The sequence below is a fragment of the Strongylocentrotus purpuratus genome, unplaced genomic scaffold (assembly GCF_000002235.5).
Source record: "Strongylocentrotus purpuratus isolate Spur 01 unplaced genomic scaffold, Spur_5.0 spur5_scaffold_8, whole genome shotgun sequence".
Lineage (NCBI taxonomy): Eukaryota > Metazoa > Echinodermata > Echinoidea > Camarodonta > Strongylocentrotidae > Strongylocentrotus > Strongylocentrotus purpuratus.
The window spans coordinates 16,205,562-16,225,021 of NW_022145614.1; the positions used below are offsets into that span (position 1 = coordinate 16,205,562).

The 19,460-nt window shown below is 39.3% G+C and overlaps 1 protein-coding gene across 1 annotated transcript in view; it reads left to right on the forward strand.

Moving 5' to 3' along the window:
* The window catches only part of LOC578898, a 38,905-nt gene that overhangs the window by 5,017 nt on the left and 14,428 nt on the right, over positions 1-19,460 (forward strand). The window contains exons 7-32 of the mRNA XM_030975970.1: positions 94-222; positions 858-983; positions 1,594-1,713; positions 2,279-2,620; positions 3,134-3,297; positions 4,076-4,280; positions 4,768-4,881; positions 5,912-6,025; positions 6,550-6,606; positions 6,935-7,300; positions 7,691-7,842; positions 8,398-8,548; positions 9,024-9,245; positions 9,724-9,969; positions 10,598-10,888; positions 11,552-11,767; positions 12,085-12,286; positions 12,903-13,014; positions 13,454-13,718; positions 14,251-14,556; positions 15,264-15,454; positions 15,853-16,030; positions 16,365-16,532; positions 17,127-17,265; positions 18,096-18,292; positions 18,813-19,298. Of these exons, the coding sequence (XP_030831830.1) occupies positions 2,386-2,620; positions 3,134-3,297; positions 4,076-4,280; positions 4,768-4,881; positions 5,912-6,025; positions 6,550-6,606; positions 6,935-7,300; positions 7,691-7,842; positions 8,398-8,548; positions 9,024-9,245; positions 9,724-9,969; positions 10,598-10,888; positions 11,552-11,767; positions 12,085-12,286; positions 12,903-13,014; positions 13,454-13,718; positions 14,251-14,556; positions 15,264-15,454; positions 15,853-16,030; positions 16,365-16,532; positions 17,127-17,265; positions 18,096-18,292; positions 18,813-19,298 (4,777 nt within the window). The 5' untranslated portion in view covers positions 94-222; positions 858-983; positions 1,594-1,713; positions 2,279-2,385. The remainder of the gene's footprint in view (positions 1-93; positions 223-857; positions 984-1,593; positions 1,714-2,278; positions 2,621-3,133; positions 3,298-4,075; positions 4,281-4,767; positions 4,882-5,911; positions 6,026-6,549; positions 6,607-6,934; positions 7,301-7,690; positions 7,843-8,397; positions 8,549-9,023; positions 9,246-9,723; positions 9,970-10,597; positions 10,889-11,551; positions 11,768-12,084; positions 12,287-12,902; positions 13,015-13,453; positions 13,719-14,250; positions 14,557-15,263; positions 15,455-15,852; positions 16,031-16,364; positions 16,533-17,126; positions 17,266-18,095; positions 18,293-18,812; positions 19,299-19,460) is intronic.

Genomic DNA, 19,460 nt, shown 5'->3' on the forward strand with positions numbered 1-19,460 from the left:
TGTATCACAGTGATATGTAATGTTTTTTGTTATGCTTATTAAAAGTTGGATTCGTTCACACAAGACAATTTCCAACATTTGTTTGTCTTTCAGATATCTACGAGTGTACAGTGGGTACTCATAACTGTTTAAACAATACCGGGAATTGCACCAATACCTACGGTTCCTTTGAATGCGCCTGTAACAGCGGTTACCACGGTGATGGCATTACGGTTTGCAATGGTAAGACGGCGGGATGAGAGAGAAAATCATGATGATGATGATGACAGTGATTATAATGGTGAGGGAGAGGAGGGGAAGAGGAAGTGAAGGAGGAAAATATGGGTATGAAATGTGAAGAGATGATAACAACGATTTAGTTCTATGATTTTGAATTTAAGATGAAGATAGTGATAACGATGATGATGGCGATGAGGAGGAGGAGGTGGGCGAAGGGGAAAGGGATAAAGAGAAATTAATTAATGTTAAGTACTATGATTGCAGTAATGACGATGTGGACAATAACAATAGTTATGATACAAGGTTGTAATGTTGCCAATAATGGTAATAAATATCATGGTGACGATGATGGTGACTATGCTGATTGTTATGATATGATAATGTTGTTGTTGCTGTTGAGGAGGATGATGATGATGATGATGATGATGGTGACTGTGATGACGGTGATGATGACGCTGGTGAAGATGGTTATGACGTTGACCAGATCATTTATGCCACTGGACGATTTTCCTTTACATTTCTCAAGAAACCGCTAAAAGGGTAAAATGAAAACTTGTTTCCTGATGTAACGTCACATCCTAATGCAATACCTTCTATCTCACCAACTACTATTTATATTCATCTCGCCTTCTTTTAAGATACTGACGAATGCACAGAAGAAATTGATAACTGCCACCCGTCTTTGGCCAACTGCACGAATACTATCGGTGATTTCATCTGCGCCTGCTTCGCTGGTTACTCCGGCAACGGGGTGAGGTGTGAAGGTAAGTAGGATTAATTGTGTTTTATATTGTTTCTTATTTTTGTGCCAACGTGGTCATATCTTGATTTAAAAAACACATAAACGAATCAAAACGAAAATTAAGCAACAACAACAGCAAAAACAAAACATCACATAGTATGACTATAAAGAATGTTTAGAAAACAAGAATCAAAACAACAAGAACAACACTAATTACCAAAACAGACCAAAAAATAACATTACACATTTTGAGAATATATTAGAAAACACTTTGTAGTATTGCAGTTTTAGGCATTCTGGAGTTTAAGGAAACTCTGCTATAAAATGTTACTCGGGTGAAATATTTATACAGTGTTTGGGAGTGGTGAGGAATAGGAAACATATTAAAATATATTCAGGAATAACAAATATTCACTTTAGGGCTAATATATTGAAAATACAAACATGTACACTGTTTCCTTTGATATATTCATACTCTTGTTTTCATTGAAATCACCATTACTTCGACAAAACTGCACACCTGGTAAATGGGAGTATTTCTGTGACAAAAAAAAAACCGTGGATTTTTCTTAAATTTCCTTGAAAAGTGTAACGATCCTCGGCTAAGCTCTTGCTGTTTCTTCCCTCTGCAGAGATAAATGAATGTATAGATTACAATGTCACGTGTTCTGATGTCGGGGTCTGCGTTGATCTCATCGATGATTACATATGTGACTGCGAGTACGGCTACTGGGATAAAGACTGCGACAAAGGTAAGTTTTAAAAAAAGAACATATCTTTTTCGACCAAGTTGTACCGAACTGGGTATTAGAATAGCCTAGTTGGTTGGCGTTGGTGCAGTATATTGATAGGCAACCCTAAAGCTGGTGTGATGTCTTAGCACGGGGTGATATTGACAGGTGAATGTGAGGACCACATAATCCATTATGATGCATTGTAAATTAAAAATTAATCAAATTATTACTTAGGACTTGATCTGAAAACAAATTCTGATCATTTTGCACACCCCTCGGGTTTGTAATCTGGTCTTCTTGAACACTATTGATTAGATGATAATGCATACAAACCATCGAAATGAATAATAACAACGCAAATTACAATTTGAATACGATTCGGTTTATTCAGACTATGCATTGCCTCATTCTAATGATGCCCTGATATAGCTTGGAAGATAATTCCTGATGTTAGTGGGATTCATTTTTACATCTGTTATATCGTATATTTGGGCCTCCAAAGTACAGGTACAAATAAATGTAACAAAATATTGCATGCCATGGTCATCGTTTTAAACACCTTGCTTATTGTTACACCCCTCAGACGCGGCGTACCTCTACACCTCCAATTATTTCGCTGGTTCCCTTTACTGGTCGTTCGACACCTTCAACGAGACCGGCGATGGCAGTTATCCGAACCAAAATGTCAACATGAGCATGTACAACGCCATCCCCGGATTGGCGGTCCAACAAAACTACTCCATCGCGGGTAATTCGATCTGGACCCGTTTTAACGGCACCGACGACTGCATAGACTTCGGAGATTTCTCCGGTTCGTGCTTCAGCGATCCGAGTCTGTGCACAGACGGTTTTGCCATGGCGTTCTGGATACGTCTAACCGAGGACGAAATCAAAGAATCCGGTCCAGTATACATCATGAGTTCCGGTAAGATCCGTTGGGATTGTCCAAGACTTCTAAAATCCTATCGACCTTACTTCCCTCAGACCTTTGTTTGATCTCTTGCGACTCTCGGTCTCGGTCTACCTCTTCCATATATCCCACTCTTTCTCCTTGTTTCTCCTCTTTCAATCTTGCAGTTTCTCTTCGCATCCCCCTCTATCCATCTTTTCCTTTCTCCATTTTCTCCTTCTAACGCCACGCCTCCTTTCCCGTTTGTTCTCTTTATCACCCTCCCCCATTTGTGCTTATAGTTGTAACTGTCTTAGTATTCGTAGTAGACTTTATTGGATAACTTGTTGAGCTTAAGCATGTTAATGTGATGAAGGAAACAAGACGAAGATGATGACAATGATAATGATAATGATGGTGATGACAGTGTGGATGATGATGTTGGAAACAACATGATGATGATGATGATGTTGATGATAATGATTATTTGGGATATGCTATGATGGCGTTTTGAGATCTGAAGATCAATTATTCTCTTTTTTTCTCCAGGGATGCCTGATGCTCGTGGGTTTGGTATCTACCGTGAGGCCCGGAAGATAACCGTCCAAGTCAACGATGGATCTACAACCTTCACGGTGGAACTCAACAACCTGATGCCAGCGGACCTGTGGAAGAACCTGGGATTTGCATGGAGTTCCACTGTCGGGTTGTCCGTAAGTCATAATAATATTAATAATAATATAATGGTGGCTTCTTATATAGCGCACATGTCCGTCACATTGTAACGCTCCTGGCGCTGCCCCGATTATTACCCTGGCTTTAGCAAGGCAGCCACTGTGGCACACTAGCATTTTAAGGAATTAAATCCTGCCAATAATAACCGAAGCACAACAATTTTACGTTCAATGAATGATGCCTATATAGCGCCGAATTGTGTCAGTATAGACGTAACTGTTTTGGGCAGGAGGCGCATTCCCCAAACAATGGCAAAGGGGGAAAAAGGAGGGAGATTGGGAGAGAGAGAGAGAGATAGAGAAAGAGGGAGGAAGAGATAGAGAGAGAGGGGGGAAAAGAGAGGGAGAGAAAGAGAGAGAGAGAGAGAGAGAGAGAGAGAGAATACGAGAGAAGAAAACACCGAGAAGGGGTGTGATCATGGTAATGAGTTTCTGGTATATTGACCCTCCGTTTCTCATGTTTCCGTCGTTTTGCTCGTTCGCTGTTTGACTATGTATCAAGATTGTAAATCTATTTCTCCTTTGCATTACCCTATAATATTATGTAATATTCTTAATTATTCTTAATCATGTCTATTTTGACTTCATCGTAGACCTAACTTTCGACAGGCCATTGGCTTCTGTTGGCTCCACCGTCCTGTCCACCCTGAGATTAATTTCTTTTTCATCCATGTAAAGTTACAAGTAAAAGAGATAATGTTCTTGTTCATGTCATGACGATAAATTCATCGGTTAATACTTTATCTTATTTCTCTAGGTATTCCTAGACAGAGCGAGAGTCGGAAAGGACCCCTCCGGCAGCTCCACCGGTCTCAGCGATGTCCTCAACACCATGACCATGGGTTGCCGCTACAATGGTGGCTCCTTCACCGGCCACTCTACGGGGATGTTCGATGAACTGATCATCTTCCCCGTGTGGGTTAATACAACTAATGAACTGATTTGGCTTATGGGAGGATGGGGTGAGCATGAGTTTTCTTCTTTTTTTCCTCTTTTGTTGTTGTTGAAAGAATTCAAGCAACAAAAACAAAAGATAAAGATCCAACTGAAAGATGAGAGAACCTGTTTTGTAATCGATGTGCCATAGCGACATTTTCAGCATTTTAAGTCAAGAATGACATGTTTTAATAAAAGAATAGAAAGGGTATATAAAAGAAATCGAAGCGATTTGAATTTTTTTAAATGCAAATAAATCAGGTTGAGTGTACATTACTGTTTAACAAACTTTGTTAAAGCTAACCGCGAACTAAAAAATATCAAATAAGAATATAAATGGAATATAACGATATTTTGTGACTTAAAGAAGTGAACGTTATAGCCTTTTTTTTTGGGGGGGGGGGGTTCTGGTATCATGTAAAACACCTCGTAATATGTAATTAGGATGTAACATCGTCATAAATAGGCATTCATACTGAATAAATACATGCTTTCATTTTATCAATACTTTAGATGAGGATGACTGCGTGATTGAGCCGTGCGTCCAAGGTGACTGTTACGACGCAGGAATAGCTGCCTACATATGCGACTGCTTCCCCGGATATAATGAAACTAATTGTGACATGGGTAAGAAAAAATGCAAATAGTCACAATCCCGTTAAGGGCCAGCTACAGGTTTTTGCTCATTAAAACTGTTATTACACAAATGTACATCGTTAAATGTATAAGAATTGTCACAATAGACCAGTTCACGGTTAGCACATGTCCCAAATGGCCCTGAATATACACAGATCTCAAAACATGAAGAGGTCCCACCGTACATTTTGTAATAATCACTCCTACAGCGATCGATGGAGGTGCTACATAAAAAGCCTTTGTTTCCCCCTTTTTAAAGAATACTTCCACCTGTGTATCATGAAGTGCACTGCCTGTGCATAAATGATAATGATTACATAACTTTCATGAGCACGTCAAAAGTATTTTGTATCTGTGTATTTCACAATTCGGTCTGCAATGACCTTTAACTGCTCATGCTCAGACTGCAGCTATGAACTTGCTTATTCAACAGCACATTTCTATATTGCAAATGTTATTTTGCTTTAACCCAGAGGTCGGTTACACCATTACATGTAGCCTTCAGAATAACTATTCTTTTTAATATGAATTTATATTGATTCTCACTAATCCACGGAAGCACTTGGGGCTAACAATAGATCATTCCAACACCTTAAAAACGAAAGGCTCTTTTCACCTGCTTCGAGTTTCAGTCTTTCAATAACCCTACTGGATTCGCATACATTAACTGTTGCTATGTCGGGAAATCCCATCCATGCCTCAGCATATATGTAGTAGAGGCCCGCATTAACTTCAATATTGAAGTTAATGCGGGCCTCTACTACATATACGCTGAGGCATGGATGGGATTTCCCGACATAGCAACAGTTAATGTATGCGAATCCTACTTGTTGAGATTAATACAGGTAATTGGTGTCGGTGTTAACTATGATAACGTGTTGGAGAAGTTGACTTATGTTTGTATTAATAAAGTATACAGTTAAACAATCCATCGTTTCATAACGTGTAATTAGTTGAGTCTCCATAGACTGATGCAATACAGTTACTGTATTATGTCAATGTTGACATTTTCCTCTTTCAGAAATCGACGAGTGTGAGTCCTACCCTTGTCAAAATGGAGGAACATGCACGGACTGGATCGCGTACTACACGTGCGAGTGTGCGTTCGGTTACACTGGATATAGCTGTGAGAAAGGTAAATGGTGATTTATTTGTTCGTAATAGCACATAACATTTTAGGATTGGAAAAGTATATTCGTTAAATGACAAATGAGAAATGTTGTCACTATTAGCAGATTTGTATACATGTACCTAGAAATATAATAAAGTTGAAGATATGAAATAGCGCATAAATTCGTTTTCTTTAATGGGCCATGTAGATAATAAATGTCAAAACCGAATTTTTATGAAAATCACTTCATAATGAAGTTTGCATATTGCAGATTTGAATGACGTCAAATTTATCTGAAGTAAGTTGTATTAAATATGTTATATTATTGCAGTGAATAGTCATTAGCAATTTTTATTTTGACAAATCAAAGGAATATGTGTGTAAAGCAATTTAATGTGCATAACATTCGAATTTCAAGGCACCTCCTATAACCCTGAGTTTTAAATTATTAATCAGTCTTATTAGGAATTCCACTCTGAATGTAAACCAAACTGGATATGATTATAATACTATGCTTACTTTATTTTTATGCTTTTTCTTTTCTTCAGATTTGTCTCCCAACTATGATTATTCCAACGTCAAGAGTTTGAAGGCGCAGTTCCTGTGTAAGTATATCACTTTAAATAGAACTTATTATAAATTACAGGCATATTTCTAGGCATTTCTATCCCTAGGCATATTTCATTAGGCAAATACTATGACAGTGAATTGGTTGAAAGTGCGTTTTCAGCACATACGTTACTCTGTCGCTTGATCAATAATTATGTAATCTCCGAAAATAAAGATATATTGGCGATTTCTCTGAAAAGAAATCGTTGTCAATTAACATCAACTCATAATGTTTCGTCCGAAATGTTTGTATAAAATAAATATGAATTTTCTTAGAAAAGCATGTGAATCATCATCGCAACCAGACCATTTTCTGTTTTTCAGTGATCACACCCGAGATCAACCCTTACTACGCGACGGTGGCCGACCACTACTTCCCCCTCAACAACTTAGGCGAGTTGGAGATCACGGGCGCCAACATCTCCGCCGCCTTCGGGCGCGCCGAGCTCGGCCTCTATCCGTCCATTGACGGCGCCGACACCTACGTCGAGATCGGAAACTTCACCGACGGCTGTCTAAGCGACCCCAGTTTGTGTCCATACGGCTTCACGCTGGCCTTCTGGTTCCGTATGAATAAGAATTCAACGAATATGACCGAGGGTGTGGTCTTCTCCACCGCTGGACCGGTCAACGGCGAGAGGGTTGGGATTAACATCGTGCTCTCTAGTAACAAGTCATTATTGATAGAAGGTTTGCCATTATGTTCATGTCATGTTTGCATGTTAATCGTTTTTTCTTTGCCTAACTCTATTATAGAGACCAATTGCTTGATCTTTAAGCCTCATGAAACTAAAAGCAAATTACGATCAGCGTCAAAAAGTTATCATTTCTGCACGTTAATTGAAATCAAGATATTGGAAGCGCATGAACGAGATGAAAGGCATAAGAACAATATAAAATATCATTCCATCCCTTTTTTCACTAACCCTATTGCATTTCCATTACATATGATTTGCATTTATTCTGGTAAAACCCACACATGTATTAAAATAGATAATGTTCATGATGTTATTGTCCTTTTGCGGCATGTTGAAGACAGTTTCTTCAAATTTAACGTGCTTGTTAATATCTTATCATCAGTTTGCGATGGCTCAACTGTCAGTAGTGTGGTGATAACCAAAACAGAACTGGCATTCGAGAATTGGCTTCATATTGGGGTTTCCTGGTCTGCTGATCAGGGCTTGATCGTGTATTTCGGCGGAAAGACGCATACAAGGGAGACTACAGTGGAAGTAAGCATTTTAGTTCAAAGAATAACTTCTAAACCTTAGTGTATCTTCCAATTTCTGTATTTAGTTCAAAGAATAACTCCTGAATCTTAATGTATCTTCCATTTTCTGTATTGTTTATATAATATTCCCATATCCCCATCTTTCCCCTATTTTTTTCTGTATGGAATACATCTAAGCGGAAGAAAGACTGCAAAGTAACAAACAGAAAAGGCGAATGAAATGTGGAATACAGTTTTTAATAATGAGTTTAATCATCTTTCCAGTCCCGTATTACAGAAAAAGATGTGATGAATTTAAACTTTTCGCGCTTCATCAAAGTCAGCACCGAAGTAATGCTCATAAAATACTTCAATATCATTAATAATATCACAGTGGACAATATAAACCGATATCAAAACAACGTACATTGTACTAAACTATGGTTTATTGCCAAATACACGTAAACCCCATGATAAAAGACATTTTGTTACATAGAGCGGTAGAAATCAATAGCTATTATTTGTACACATCATGTTGTAATCGAGAACTGAATTTTATTTTTTAAATTCTATTTAGAACGCCAACGCGACTAACACCTTTGACACCATGACTCTCGGATCCATGTTCGGCTCCCGAGGATCGGCCGACTCGGTCGTGTTCAACGATCTCGTCATATGGGGTCGAGCGATCAGGCCATACGAGAGACACATCCTATTTGGAATGACACGTAAGTAATCTATATATGGATGAAATAACGAGAGTGTATTTTGCAGTTTTCAAAATGTCAAATTAATTAAGGAGACAATTAGAGTTAGGCCAAGATGACTCTGTCTTTGGAGGCCGAAAGTATTCTATTTTGGATACGTCCACGACGTGCAGACAGAATGTGTTGTACATGTGAACCATTTACAATCCCACAAATAATTCAAAATCAAAAGTAAGGAACATGAAAATGTATGCTATTTTTTAGTGACAAAATCATATCATGACGTATGGCATGTAAATATCACGAAATTATTGAAAGTAGAATGATGTTTTTCTTACATTTCTGCTTTTCAAATCCATTTTTAACCTATGATGATTACTAGCCATTCTTCAAATTCTTTTGATAATTATGTCGATATGCAACAGAGTATAAAAGCGAATGACTGATATCCGTCACAATGATGATTTTTTTTCCCCTCATGTATTTATAAAAACAGGGCGTGAGTTCGCCATGATCGAAACATCGGACCACTACTGGACCAGCGACGGATACGTCCGGCGTGACTGGGCGACCCTGGCTGAGTACATGCCAGAGTACGCAGCCAACTTCCACCCCATGGACCGAGCCGGTGAGGCCGATGTCATCCTGGGTCATGGACGAGATGAGAAGGGCCAGTCGGTCATGGTCCTTGGGGACGGAGATGGGTGGCTGTTTTTCGGTAATTTGGCAAATTCATGAAATAAATAAAGATTTAGAATTGCCGTTTTTTTTCTGAATAATTTCTGTATGTTTCCCCCTCTCAATCTCTCTCCACCTTCCCCTCTTCCTTTCTATCCCTCTTTGCTCTCTCTCTCTCTCTCTCTCACACACTCATTAACTCTCTCTCTCTCTCCCTCTCTATCTCTCTTTCTCTCTCTCTCAACCCCCTCTCTTCTTCTCTCACTGAATCCTTCTGATTCTCCTTTTCTCACCCAATGCTCTTAATTTTTAAATTACAATTTTCAGACAATTCTTTATTTATTTTCATCAGGTTCATGGCAGGGTATATGGGTACATCAACGTTAGACTATATATATTACTGAACCTGAATTCTATTCCTAAATAGTAATCCAACGTTTGAACAATTCAATGTTATTTCCTTCCTGCAAATTCGATTTTGTCTGATTTTCCAACTTGTCTAATTTTCCCATTCACAGGTGACTTTGCTGGAACGTGCATTAGCAACACCCACAAATGCTCGGACGGGTTATCCGTTTCGACCTGGGTTAGACTCTCACAAGTCTTTGACAACGAAACCCATTTCTTTATAAGCTCAGGAGAGCAGGTAACCCGTGGGTTCTCCATCTTCCAGCGGGAAGTGGATCGCCTCGGAGCGGCTGTCACCGACGGCTACACGAGATGGGTGACCGAGATTGTGCACGTCCCTTTCATCCAGAATGAAGGTCAGACCATCATCAAAGTTGCAATACAATATATAAACGATGGAAAGCTGGACATAGATCATTGGTTGTCAACGGAGTACAATCAGCTAAACATGCTACATGAATTAAGTACATGTATTAATGATGTAACCTAATCCAATGAAATACTTTTAAGTTTGACGGAAAATTATTATTGTAACATTACTGTTGTCAAGCTTCTACTTTAAGGCGCTTAGCCAATCCATGAATCGTGTTCTCTCCAATACCAATGTAAATGGCCCTGAGTTGAGAGTGGTAAAAAAAGTAAAGTTATGTACCTAGGTAGGAGTATATGAAGTTGGATTAGTTTGTCTTATTGTCAAGAAAAAAAATATTTACTGCCCGATAACTATGTTTTTAAGGCAATAGTTATTCAATAGCTAAAGTAGCAGTATTATGGTATATACATGTAGATGCCTTGGTTAGATAATATGAAAGCGAATGGAATACAATCACTTTGCCACAATGGTTTGCCCGAGCAACTACATGTATTACTCAGTGATCATAAAACAGCACATTTTACAAGTAACAAATTAGTTGTTGCCTGTGCTAGTGTGAGCTAGCTGCATGGTCTGATATCGTCCGACTGATCTTCTTTTCCTCCACACAGACAACATGACAGTGACCGACGCGCCCGGGTTCGACTTCATGGGGGAGTGGACCAACCTGGGCTTGACCTGGACACAAGATGAGGGTCTATTCTTCTACATGAACGGTCGGGTCGTGGCCCACGATCCGATCGGGTACCAGAAGTTCCGCGCAAGCGACTTTGAGACCGTATTGATTCTCGGCAGGAGGAACGACTACCTGGGCCATGCCAGTAATATTTCCTTTGACGAGTTGGCCATAGCGGAGAGAAAGATGGAGCCGTATGAATACCGTGATACATTTGCCAAGATGGGTAATATATGCGTTTCCATTTTTATATTTAATAATGATGTTCATGCCTGGGTACATAGTCGTTCACGAAGTAGGCAATTTGGCGATCGTACACGACGCTGAGCCAACGGTTATTGCGCTCCCCTGCGTACGGCCGTGTGATGTCCTCTATATACCCACGCATGAGCACCTTTAAATCCATTTTGTTGTGAAGCACTTTTCTTTGCAGATGAAACATTAAATACATGCTAGGTATCTTATTGAGGAATAGATAAGAGAACCCCTTTAAAAGGATTTTGTAGGTGATTTCCCTTCCAGAAATCAGCCTAAATCTTTATGATGCAGATCTAAAATTATAGTTTTATTAAAGGTCTCAATTGATTTGTCTTTGATATCTTGTTTACTTATCCATGGGAAACTATTTTAAAACACAACTTTGAAATCTCTTAGAATTTCAAGATTTTTTGTAAAGATGCTTACTACAATAAAACTATTAAACAAATGGAACAACATACTTGAGATCTTAACGAGGTTAATACTCCCAACAGCCACATAATCAAGTTTCTTGAAAATGATTGGCGTTCTATAGTAATTATCATATTATTTCACCTGGATATTAATGAGCAAAATCTAGGAGTTGGTCATCACTCATTTCATTCTCTCTTTTTTTCGTCTTAAAATTTAGACAATCTTCAATATACGGACGCACAGTACAAGTGGGGAACCCTGGACCTCATCAGTGGTAACCCGCACGTTCTCAGCGCCCATAGTCTTCCACCAGGCTTCGTGTTCAACGGTACTGCCTATCCACGTGTGGGCTATGTAGGTCCCACACCTAATATAACCCTTGAAGATGATTTGACTGTAAACCTGCCTGGATACCCAGACTACATCACTCTGGGTAAGTACACCTGTAACACTTAAAATTTAGAGTTATATTATGCATCCGTGAAACTAAGCTAAACATCAAGAAAATGGAAAAGTTGTGACGATTGAGACAATGTGGTAAATGCATTACAGTTGGATTTCTCCCATAAGGACAGAAGACAGAAAATTATACTGTTCTAAAAAGCTTTAGAGAGATAGTTTGTAGTTAAGAGATGTGAAGCTTCTCAATGAAATCTAAATACAATGTCCATCACTTGTATAAAAAAAAACCTGAACGTAAACTTGTATAATAGTTTACTTATGTCACTTACCGTAATATACACTTTGCAGGTGATTTTAGGGAGACCTTTGTAAGCAAACCTACTGGAAAGGGCCTCAGTGTCTCGTTCTGGACCAAGCTTCATTTCGACGTCGTAGCCTCGGCTAACGATGCCGCCAACGTGGTGGTCAACACGCCATCGGAGAACGATACGACCACGATGCCCCCACCCACTACCCCTGCGCCACCGGTAGAGAAGCAGTTTCTCTTGAGGTATGTTAACCGATGAAAACAACTCGGCATGCCCGACACAGGTTCCTTGCAATACGGTGATGCCCTGTAACAGTCGCATGCCCTGTAAAGGCCTGTATTATACCCAGGCTACACTTCTTGTACATGATATATGATTTTGATACTCCCGCCAATTATCACCAATGACTGGAAGAGAATAGGTATAATTTTGAATTTGGATATGAATGACTTTGAGAAGAAGACAAAATGCGAACGAAATTTAGAAAGTATATGGGCTTATCATCATCATTTCGACAGGCAGTTACATTTTGAATAAACTTGCACGTTCTTGTTTCTAAGCTATAATATAACTACTTTTTCAGATGCTTCTTGAAAATAGTCCGTTGAGTACCTCGCTTTGGGTGACATCATAGTTATTTATTTACTCATGAATATGAAGTTTGTCATGATTATATTTTACAATATTAGCCTTTTGATTTGATTTAGTCTTAAGAGTTTTTCTTAACAGACTTCTTTGACTTCACTTTAGATTAGAAGTACGAAAACTCGGCGATTTGGAGAACATGTGCAAATATATCAAGAAAGGAATATTATGCTCTTGTCATTTTCACATATTTTGCTTGTTCCGTTTCCACAGCTCCGGAGGACAAGGTTCCACCAAGGGATTCAATATATTCTTAGAGGGCGAAGGTTTGAACTTTGTGGTCGATGACGGCATCACGATGTCATGGAAACGAATCAACACAGCAGTGAGTATAGCTAAGTTCTCATGTTTTAACAAAGGAAGTGAAGTGAACCATGGTCGGGTTTAACTGAAATAGTAGAATACGGACGCAAGTGTTTAGCTGTTTTTGAAAATGGCAAGTTAATGGTTGTGAAAAAATGGTGATTCGGGGCCAATCGTTCATACAAATAACGTTGAAATCTCGCTATCTTTCCCCCCAAATTGACCCTAAAACAAAAAGGTTTTCGTCAATCACAATGAATTTATTTTCTTATAATTAAAGTCATGTGACAACCTAAAGATAATTGCATCTATAATCTGGGAGCGAAATCAAAATTTGAGAAGTATGAATTGAACATTTACTCGCTTCTCTTAGCAAAGTAGTCCCGTTTTATTAATAAAAGTATAACAAAAGCTTGATACTTATTCTCATTGACAAACTATTTTTATCTTTACTTTTACAGGAAATTAAATCAGATACATGGACGAACATTGCCTTTACGTGGCATAGGAGGGAGAATTTCATCATATACATCAACGGCAAGGAAATCGCTCCCATTGACGCCATTGTCAATGTGTCCTCCTGTTGTCAAGGCAACCAGACGCTCTTTACCGTGGGACGAGGGATGCAGGAGAATTCTGAGTATGCCATCTTCAAGCTGCATAATCTGGTGATCTGGGAGAAATACATCCATCCGCAGCATGTCTACAAATTACTTGGAGTGACGAGTAAGCATACAATTATTCATTCTTTTGTTGATGAATCTGATTAAGTAAAATGTCATGAGTCAGTGTAAAAATTGGCGACTATATAAGAAAAAAAGATGAAAATAATGTGTGTAATTTAGAATACGTGCAATTTAAAAGAATATATGATAAGTATCACGATGATCCATGTAAGTTGATTGATTGGATCAAAAATATCTCACAAATATGTTTTCCTCAATAAGGCCCTATGTTTATTCACACCATTATCGCATCATATAATCAGATTATTATCGTCATTCTTTCGTCAAACCAACACAGAATAACATAGCAGGAACACTACTTGATGGGACCTGAACAAGGAGAAGCTAATATTTCTTGCAACCATTGGGATCCGTTTTGATTTATTCAAAGTCTCAACGCTTTAAAATGACAAAGCAAAGCAAGTGAATTCAAATTATATGTTTAGTTAGTAGGACTCGTAAGAACGGGACATATTAACAAATATCGCTTTCTGCCAACATTGACATTTCTCCAATCCACTTTTCCCATACAGCTATCGAGAAATACTACATGGAACTGTCTGATTATTACTGGCCCTTCGACCCACCGGCGGACTTCCCCATGCCCGTGCTCGCTTTCGAAGGCAAAGCCCGGCTGAAGGCCGACCGGCATCACTTCGGCCGCAGCGTCTACACGAACGGCAAGAAAGATTATGTGAGGCTGCACGACTTCGGCTCGACGCATTGCGTGACAAACCCGGCAAGGTGTGTCAACGGGATGGCGATGGGTCTGTGGGTGAAGTTGAGGGATATCCCCAGTGGCGCCAAATGCCTTCTAACTTCGGGAGCAGACGTTGCGGGTATGTCGGGTCAGGCGATCCTCAGTGTGCGCTTGGTTTGTGTGTTAATTTTTGCCGTTGTAGTAATTAATTCTTCTCCCCTGGATGATATTGGTTCCCAATGATATTCGTCGGGGTTTTATGATATAAGGTGGCGTTTATCGACTGAAAATAAGTAGGGAGAAAGGAAAAATAGCTTCAAGTTTCTAAACAGAAATTTGCTCGTTCATTTTTTAAGAACATGCAGACTATTTCCGCCAAACCAATTATTCATTTAAAGCTTATCTGCCGTAGTTTACAGGAGGGATTAGACCGCTCTGCAAGGTCACTGGACAGGTGGTTATCTCATCAACTCAGCTCTCAGTTAACATAAGAAAAAGAGGATCATGGGGGACCAATGGTCACCGATTAGGCATTGTTTGTTATATAGAGGGCGCAAGTAGCTACCAGTAGTGCAGTGGGCCTTTAAGCTGCCTAATTTGTTCATCAAATATAAATGGAAAAATAAAGAAGTATTTGCCTTCGAATTTCATAGTATATCATGGTAACAATGTTGAAGTCAGGGCCTATTTTGAAATCATGATTTATAAGCATAATATCTTAGGTCTAATGTTTTCTATCAGGACAAGGTCTGTACGTCTGAAATCACATGGGTTACACTAAAAAGAATTGTGCTTACTAATTAGCTCCACATCAAATGATTTTCATTACATCTTTACTTTTTTCAGATGGACGTGGGGTTGCCATCATCCAAACACCTGACTACCTAGAATTCGTTGTCAGTGATGGCCGAAACACCTGGACGGTCAAGAAGTTCCTGGACAAAGATCTCTTTAGCGTTTGGTTCTATCTCGCATTTAGATGGCGCCCGGAGTCTGGTCTAAAGTTATTCATCAACGGACGAAATGAAGGCGAAAAGGTAAAACAAAAAACGATATAGCCAGAAAGAGAGCTCAGTGGATAAAGCAATGCTCTTGGAACTGAAAGTATGCCATTACCCTTGACTGTTAGGCAAGACATATGCCCTCACCCAATACCAAGTCCATCGGTTGGGACCTATGAAGCACTTTGCATTCAGCTCGGCTAGAACAGATCGCCTCAAAAACATTGTAATGATATAGGCGCGCGACAGTCAATCTCAAGAGAGGTTGATGACAGAGATAATTCCAAACATAAAAATGCGTATCGGTTCGATATATGCCTCCAAACCGAAAAACAACGTTAAGTCTCTCTATAAAGATCACAATGGTCGTGCCGTTTTTTTTTATTAAAAAAAAACCGTGTTCCATATCATGTACCACTTACTCCTCCGCTCAGGTGTCCGGCGTAGAGGACGAACGATCTTCCGTGAAACAGACAGAGCTTCTAATTGGCCGATGCAGCTACAGTGCCTCATCTAGCGGCTATCTGGAGGCACATTACGATGATATCATTGTCATGACCCCAACTGCCGACCAGTCCCAGCCCGGTGCGTCAGTGCTTCACGGAGATCCAAGTAGGTCTATATCGCATAATGTTGTTTTTAATATGCTGCATGGAAATAAACAAGTAATCCTACCAATAACCAATTAGTCTCAACAGTCGTAGGTCATAAATCTTTCCCCATTCATGCCACGATTTGGATCCGCCTGATACAGTTTGAACAAAATAACGTGCTTATTTTTGTCCTCAAAGAAGTATGGAAAGGCCATTAGGGTAATCGAACTCTTTAACCTTCAGACATTTGTACCCGCCTTGTCTCAGAACAAATGACCACCACTCACATCTCTGTATTTGTTACTATTCTAAATATACTGTTTCGTTGGTTCTCTTTCATTATGTTTTATTAGTCTGTACCGGATATGTAACCCCTGACCTGCACTTCAACTTGACCTCGCCGGACAGTGGAGTATCTCTCTATGATACAAAGGCAGTCAGAAGATTCACCAAATACGGGGGTGACAAGAGAGGAGTTTCTCTGTACCACAAAACATTTAGTAGAGGACTAGTAGATATAGGTAAGTATCTCCATATTCTATGTTTATTTTAATTCTAGCACTAGGAAGGCAATTTGTTTGTAGGTTGTATGAATTCCACGGAATAGGCTATGACTAAAAACTAAAAACAGTTCACATGGTTAAAAGTTATTCAATCTCAGAAACATGTTAGGGGAAGCTTTATAAAAGTTAACAAAAATAGTCACTGTTTTCGATAAATTGGTATAACTAACAATTGGGTATTATCTATTTGGAAATGCAGTCATGATGGGTGATGTCATCAAACCTGGAGAACTGTCCTCCTTTTGTTTCTTCACATTTTTACAAAATACTGCTTTCTTGAAGTCGTCGTACATATATTGAAGGACATCTATAATTTATTCCTGTCCAAGTTTTTATGACGAAACGATCATTAGTTAATGGAACGGTCGTTATCGTGGACAATACCTTTCACCTCTCCAACGGCAATTCTGAAGAGAATGTTACAACGATCATGAGACCGCATTTCTCAGGAGAAATGGACATAAATAAATGAAATATAAATGTGTATTGATACCACGATGAAGTGAAAAGCTCATCAATCACAACATTTACTGTCAATTTCTATTTCACCAGGTAACTTCCGACATGGTTGTTTAAGCTCTCCTTCTGGATGCAACAGAGGCGTCACCATCTCGTTCTGGATGAGACTTCTAAACATCGACAACCTGGATGATCCAGTGCTTAATCCGCGAAGGAGGGCTTACATACTGAGGTAGACGTACTATAGTATTATTGGACCTGGGGGTGTTTCACAAAGACTAGGATCAACTTTAAGTTGGACTTAACTATGGCAGAACATTAATGCCACTGGTTGCTCTCTCCATTGGTCTCTCGATTATGATCTTTAGATATTTTATTTTCCTTCAATAATGAACTATCAAAAAATGAACATTCTGTAGATGTGTGACCATGATTGGTACGTCCCTTAAAGAAACCAATGCTAGTAAATGATGAGAGAAATAGTGGCACGAACAGTCTGCCATAGTTAAGTCCAACTTAAAGTTGATCTTAGTCTTTGTGAAACACTCCCCTGAATGATACACTAATCTTCACTTTATTCTATTGACATGTGTTCTCATGGTTTATATAGGCCATGTGAAATGACGGAAAGGCTCGTATTAGGCTGCTTTCTTGATGCTAATATTGAAGAAATACAAAGAAAAAACAAATATTTAGGTCATTAATAGGAATCTTAATAATTTTCATCTCATTTTCACATTATTATATTGATAGCGAAGCAATTTGGAGAAACAATTTGTGATTATTTACTTCCAAAGTCAGAGATATCGTAACAATTTATTTTGGGTGCTTACCAGAACTATATATGCTTACACGTCTATGCCTAACGATTCTATATCAATACGTTTACTCAAGATGTCTGAGCTTACAGGATGACTTGAGAATCGTATTCCTGAAGACACAATACTCATGAATAAGTTAAATGAATCCGTTTAGTAAAAAATATATATATAATACTTGGGAATGAACGATATAATTTCTGTCAATCTCATTATCTCATTCGATTTCCTTTTTAACACGCAGCTCCGGCGCGCATGACATCAATTCCACGGGCTTTGCCATCTTCACGAACAACGTGACGACAACGGTGGAAGTACGAACCGAGCACGGTGTCTGGAAGAAGCATTACATGATCGGCTTCGTGGACGAATGGACCAACCTTGCCCTGACGTGGGGCAAGCAGGATGGTCTCTCTTTCTTCGTGAATGGAGAACTTCAATGTGAGTGTATAATGAAACAACGAACTATTTTTGTATAAACATAAATTTTGACTGACAAAACAGTATTAAATCAATTCTTTAAGTGAAATGTAGTTCAGTATCTTGTATTCAATTGGCATTAGGGGAGCATCATCACTATGAGCGTCTAGATGTACCGTTGAGATGTACAAAACCATTGCTCGTAAACTCTCTACGTTTTTCAAATTAGAAATCATAAATTATGCAAGGAACATATCTGTTAATGATAAATCCACGATTGTAGAACAAAATAGTTTTGTCAGGCAAATGTTATATCAAACTTATCACGTAAGTATATAATTTCTGATTCTACTTCCGACTAAAAAAACTTTTCTCTTCAAAGTCACATGAATGCAATGTGATACCATCATGGTGTTTAGAGTTCGATAGAGTTTGCAAGAGGCAATTTCATGAAAGCACAAAACTTAATGTGGGGAGGCTACTGCTACGGACAAAGATTTAAAAGTACATTCATACAATCTGCCGTTTAATCCTCCTTCAGATGATTACGAAATGCCGACTACCGTCAGCACCTATAATTCAACTGACGACGCCACGACTTCGGCTCCTCCGACCACGGATCCTCCGACTACGACTCCCATCCCGACGACCACCGAAGCGCCGACGACCACGGTCGTGACCACTCAAGCCGTGACCACTCAAGCCATGACCACAGGAGGCAACGTCACCAACGGCACTACACCGGCCAACGTGACTTACGAATACACCACCGACCTCACGACCACGCCCTTCGTTGAGAGGGAAACCACCCTAGAGGTGACGACCACGCCCATTTGGACCACGCCGTATCGGTGGAGCCCACGGGAGAACGACACCTACTCTCATCTGGTGCTCGGGGCTAGGAATGACCGGAACGAGGGCTACACCAGGGCAGAGTTCGCCGATCTGGCTGTCTGGTATGACCCCATTGATATGATGAATCCAGAGCTGGCCAAGATGGTGACAGGTGAAGAGTGCCACGAGATCGGTACGTATTGATTCTCCCTTTATATGTCATTAAATCGATAATTATTAGCAATTCTGTCTAAAGTGGACAGGTCAGATGTGAAAAGATCAAGATTATTTCTTTAACATTTTAACTCCTATACTCGCATATTATTTATTCCAATGATTCTCAAGACAACTGATG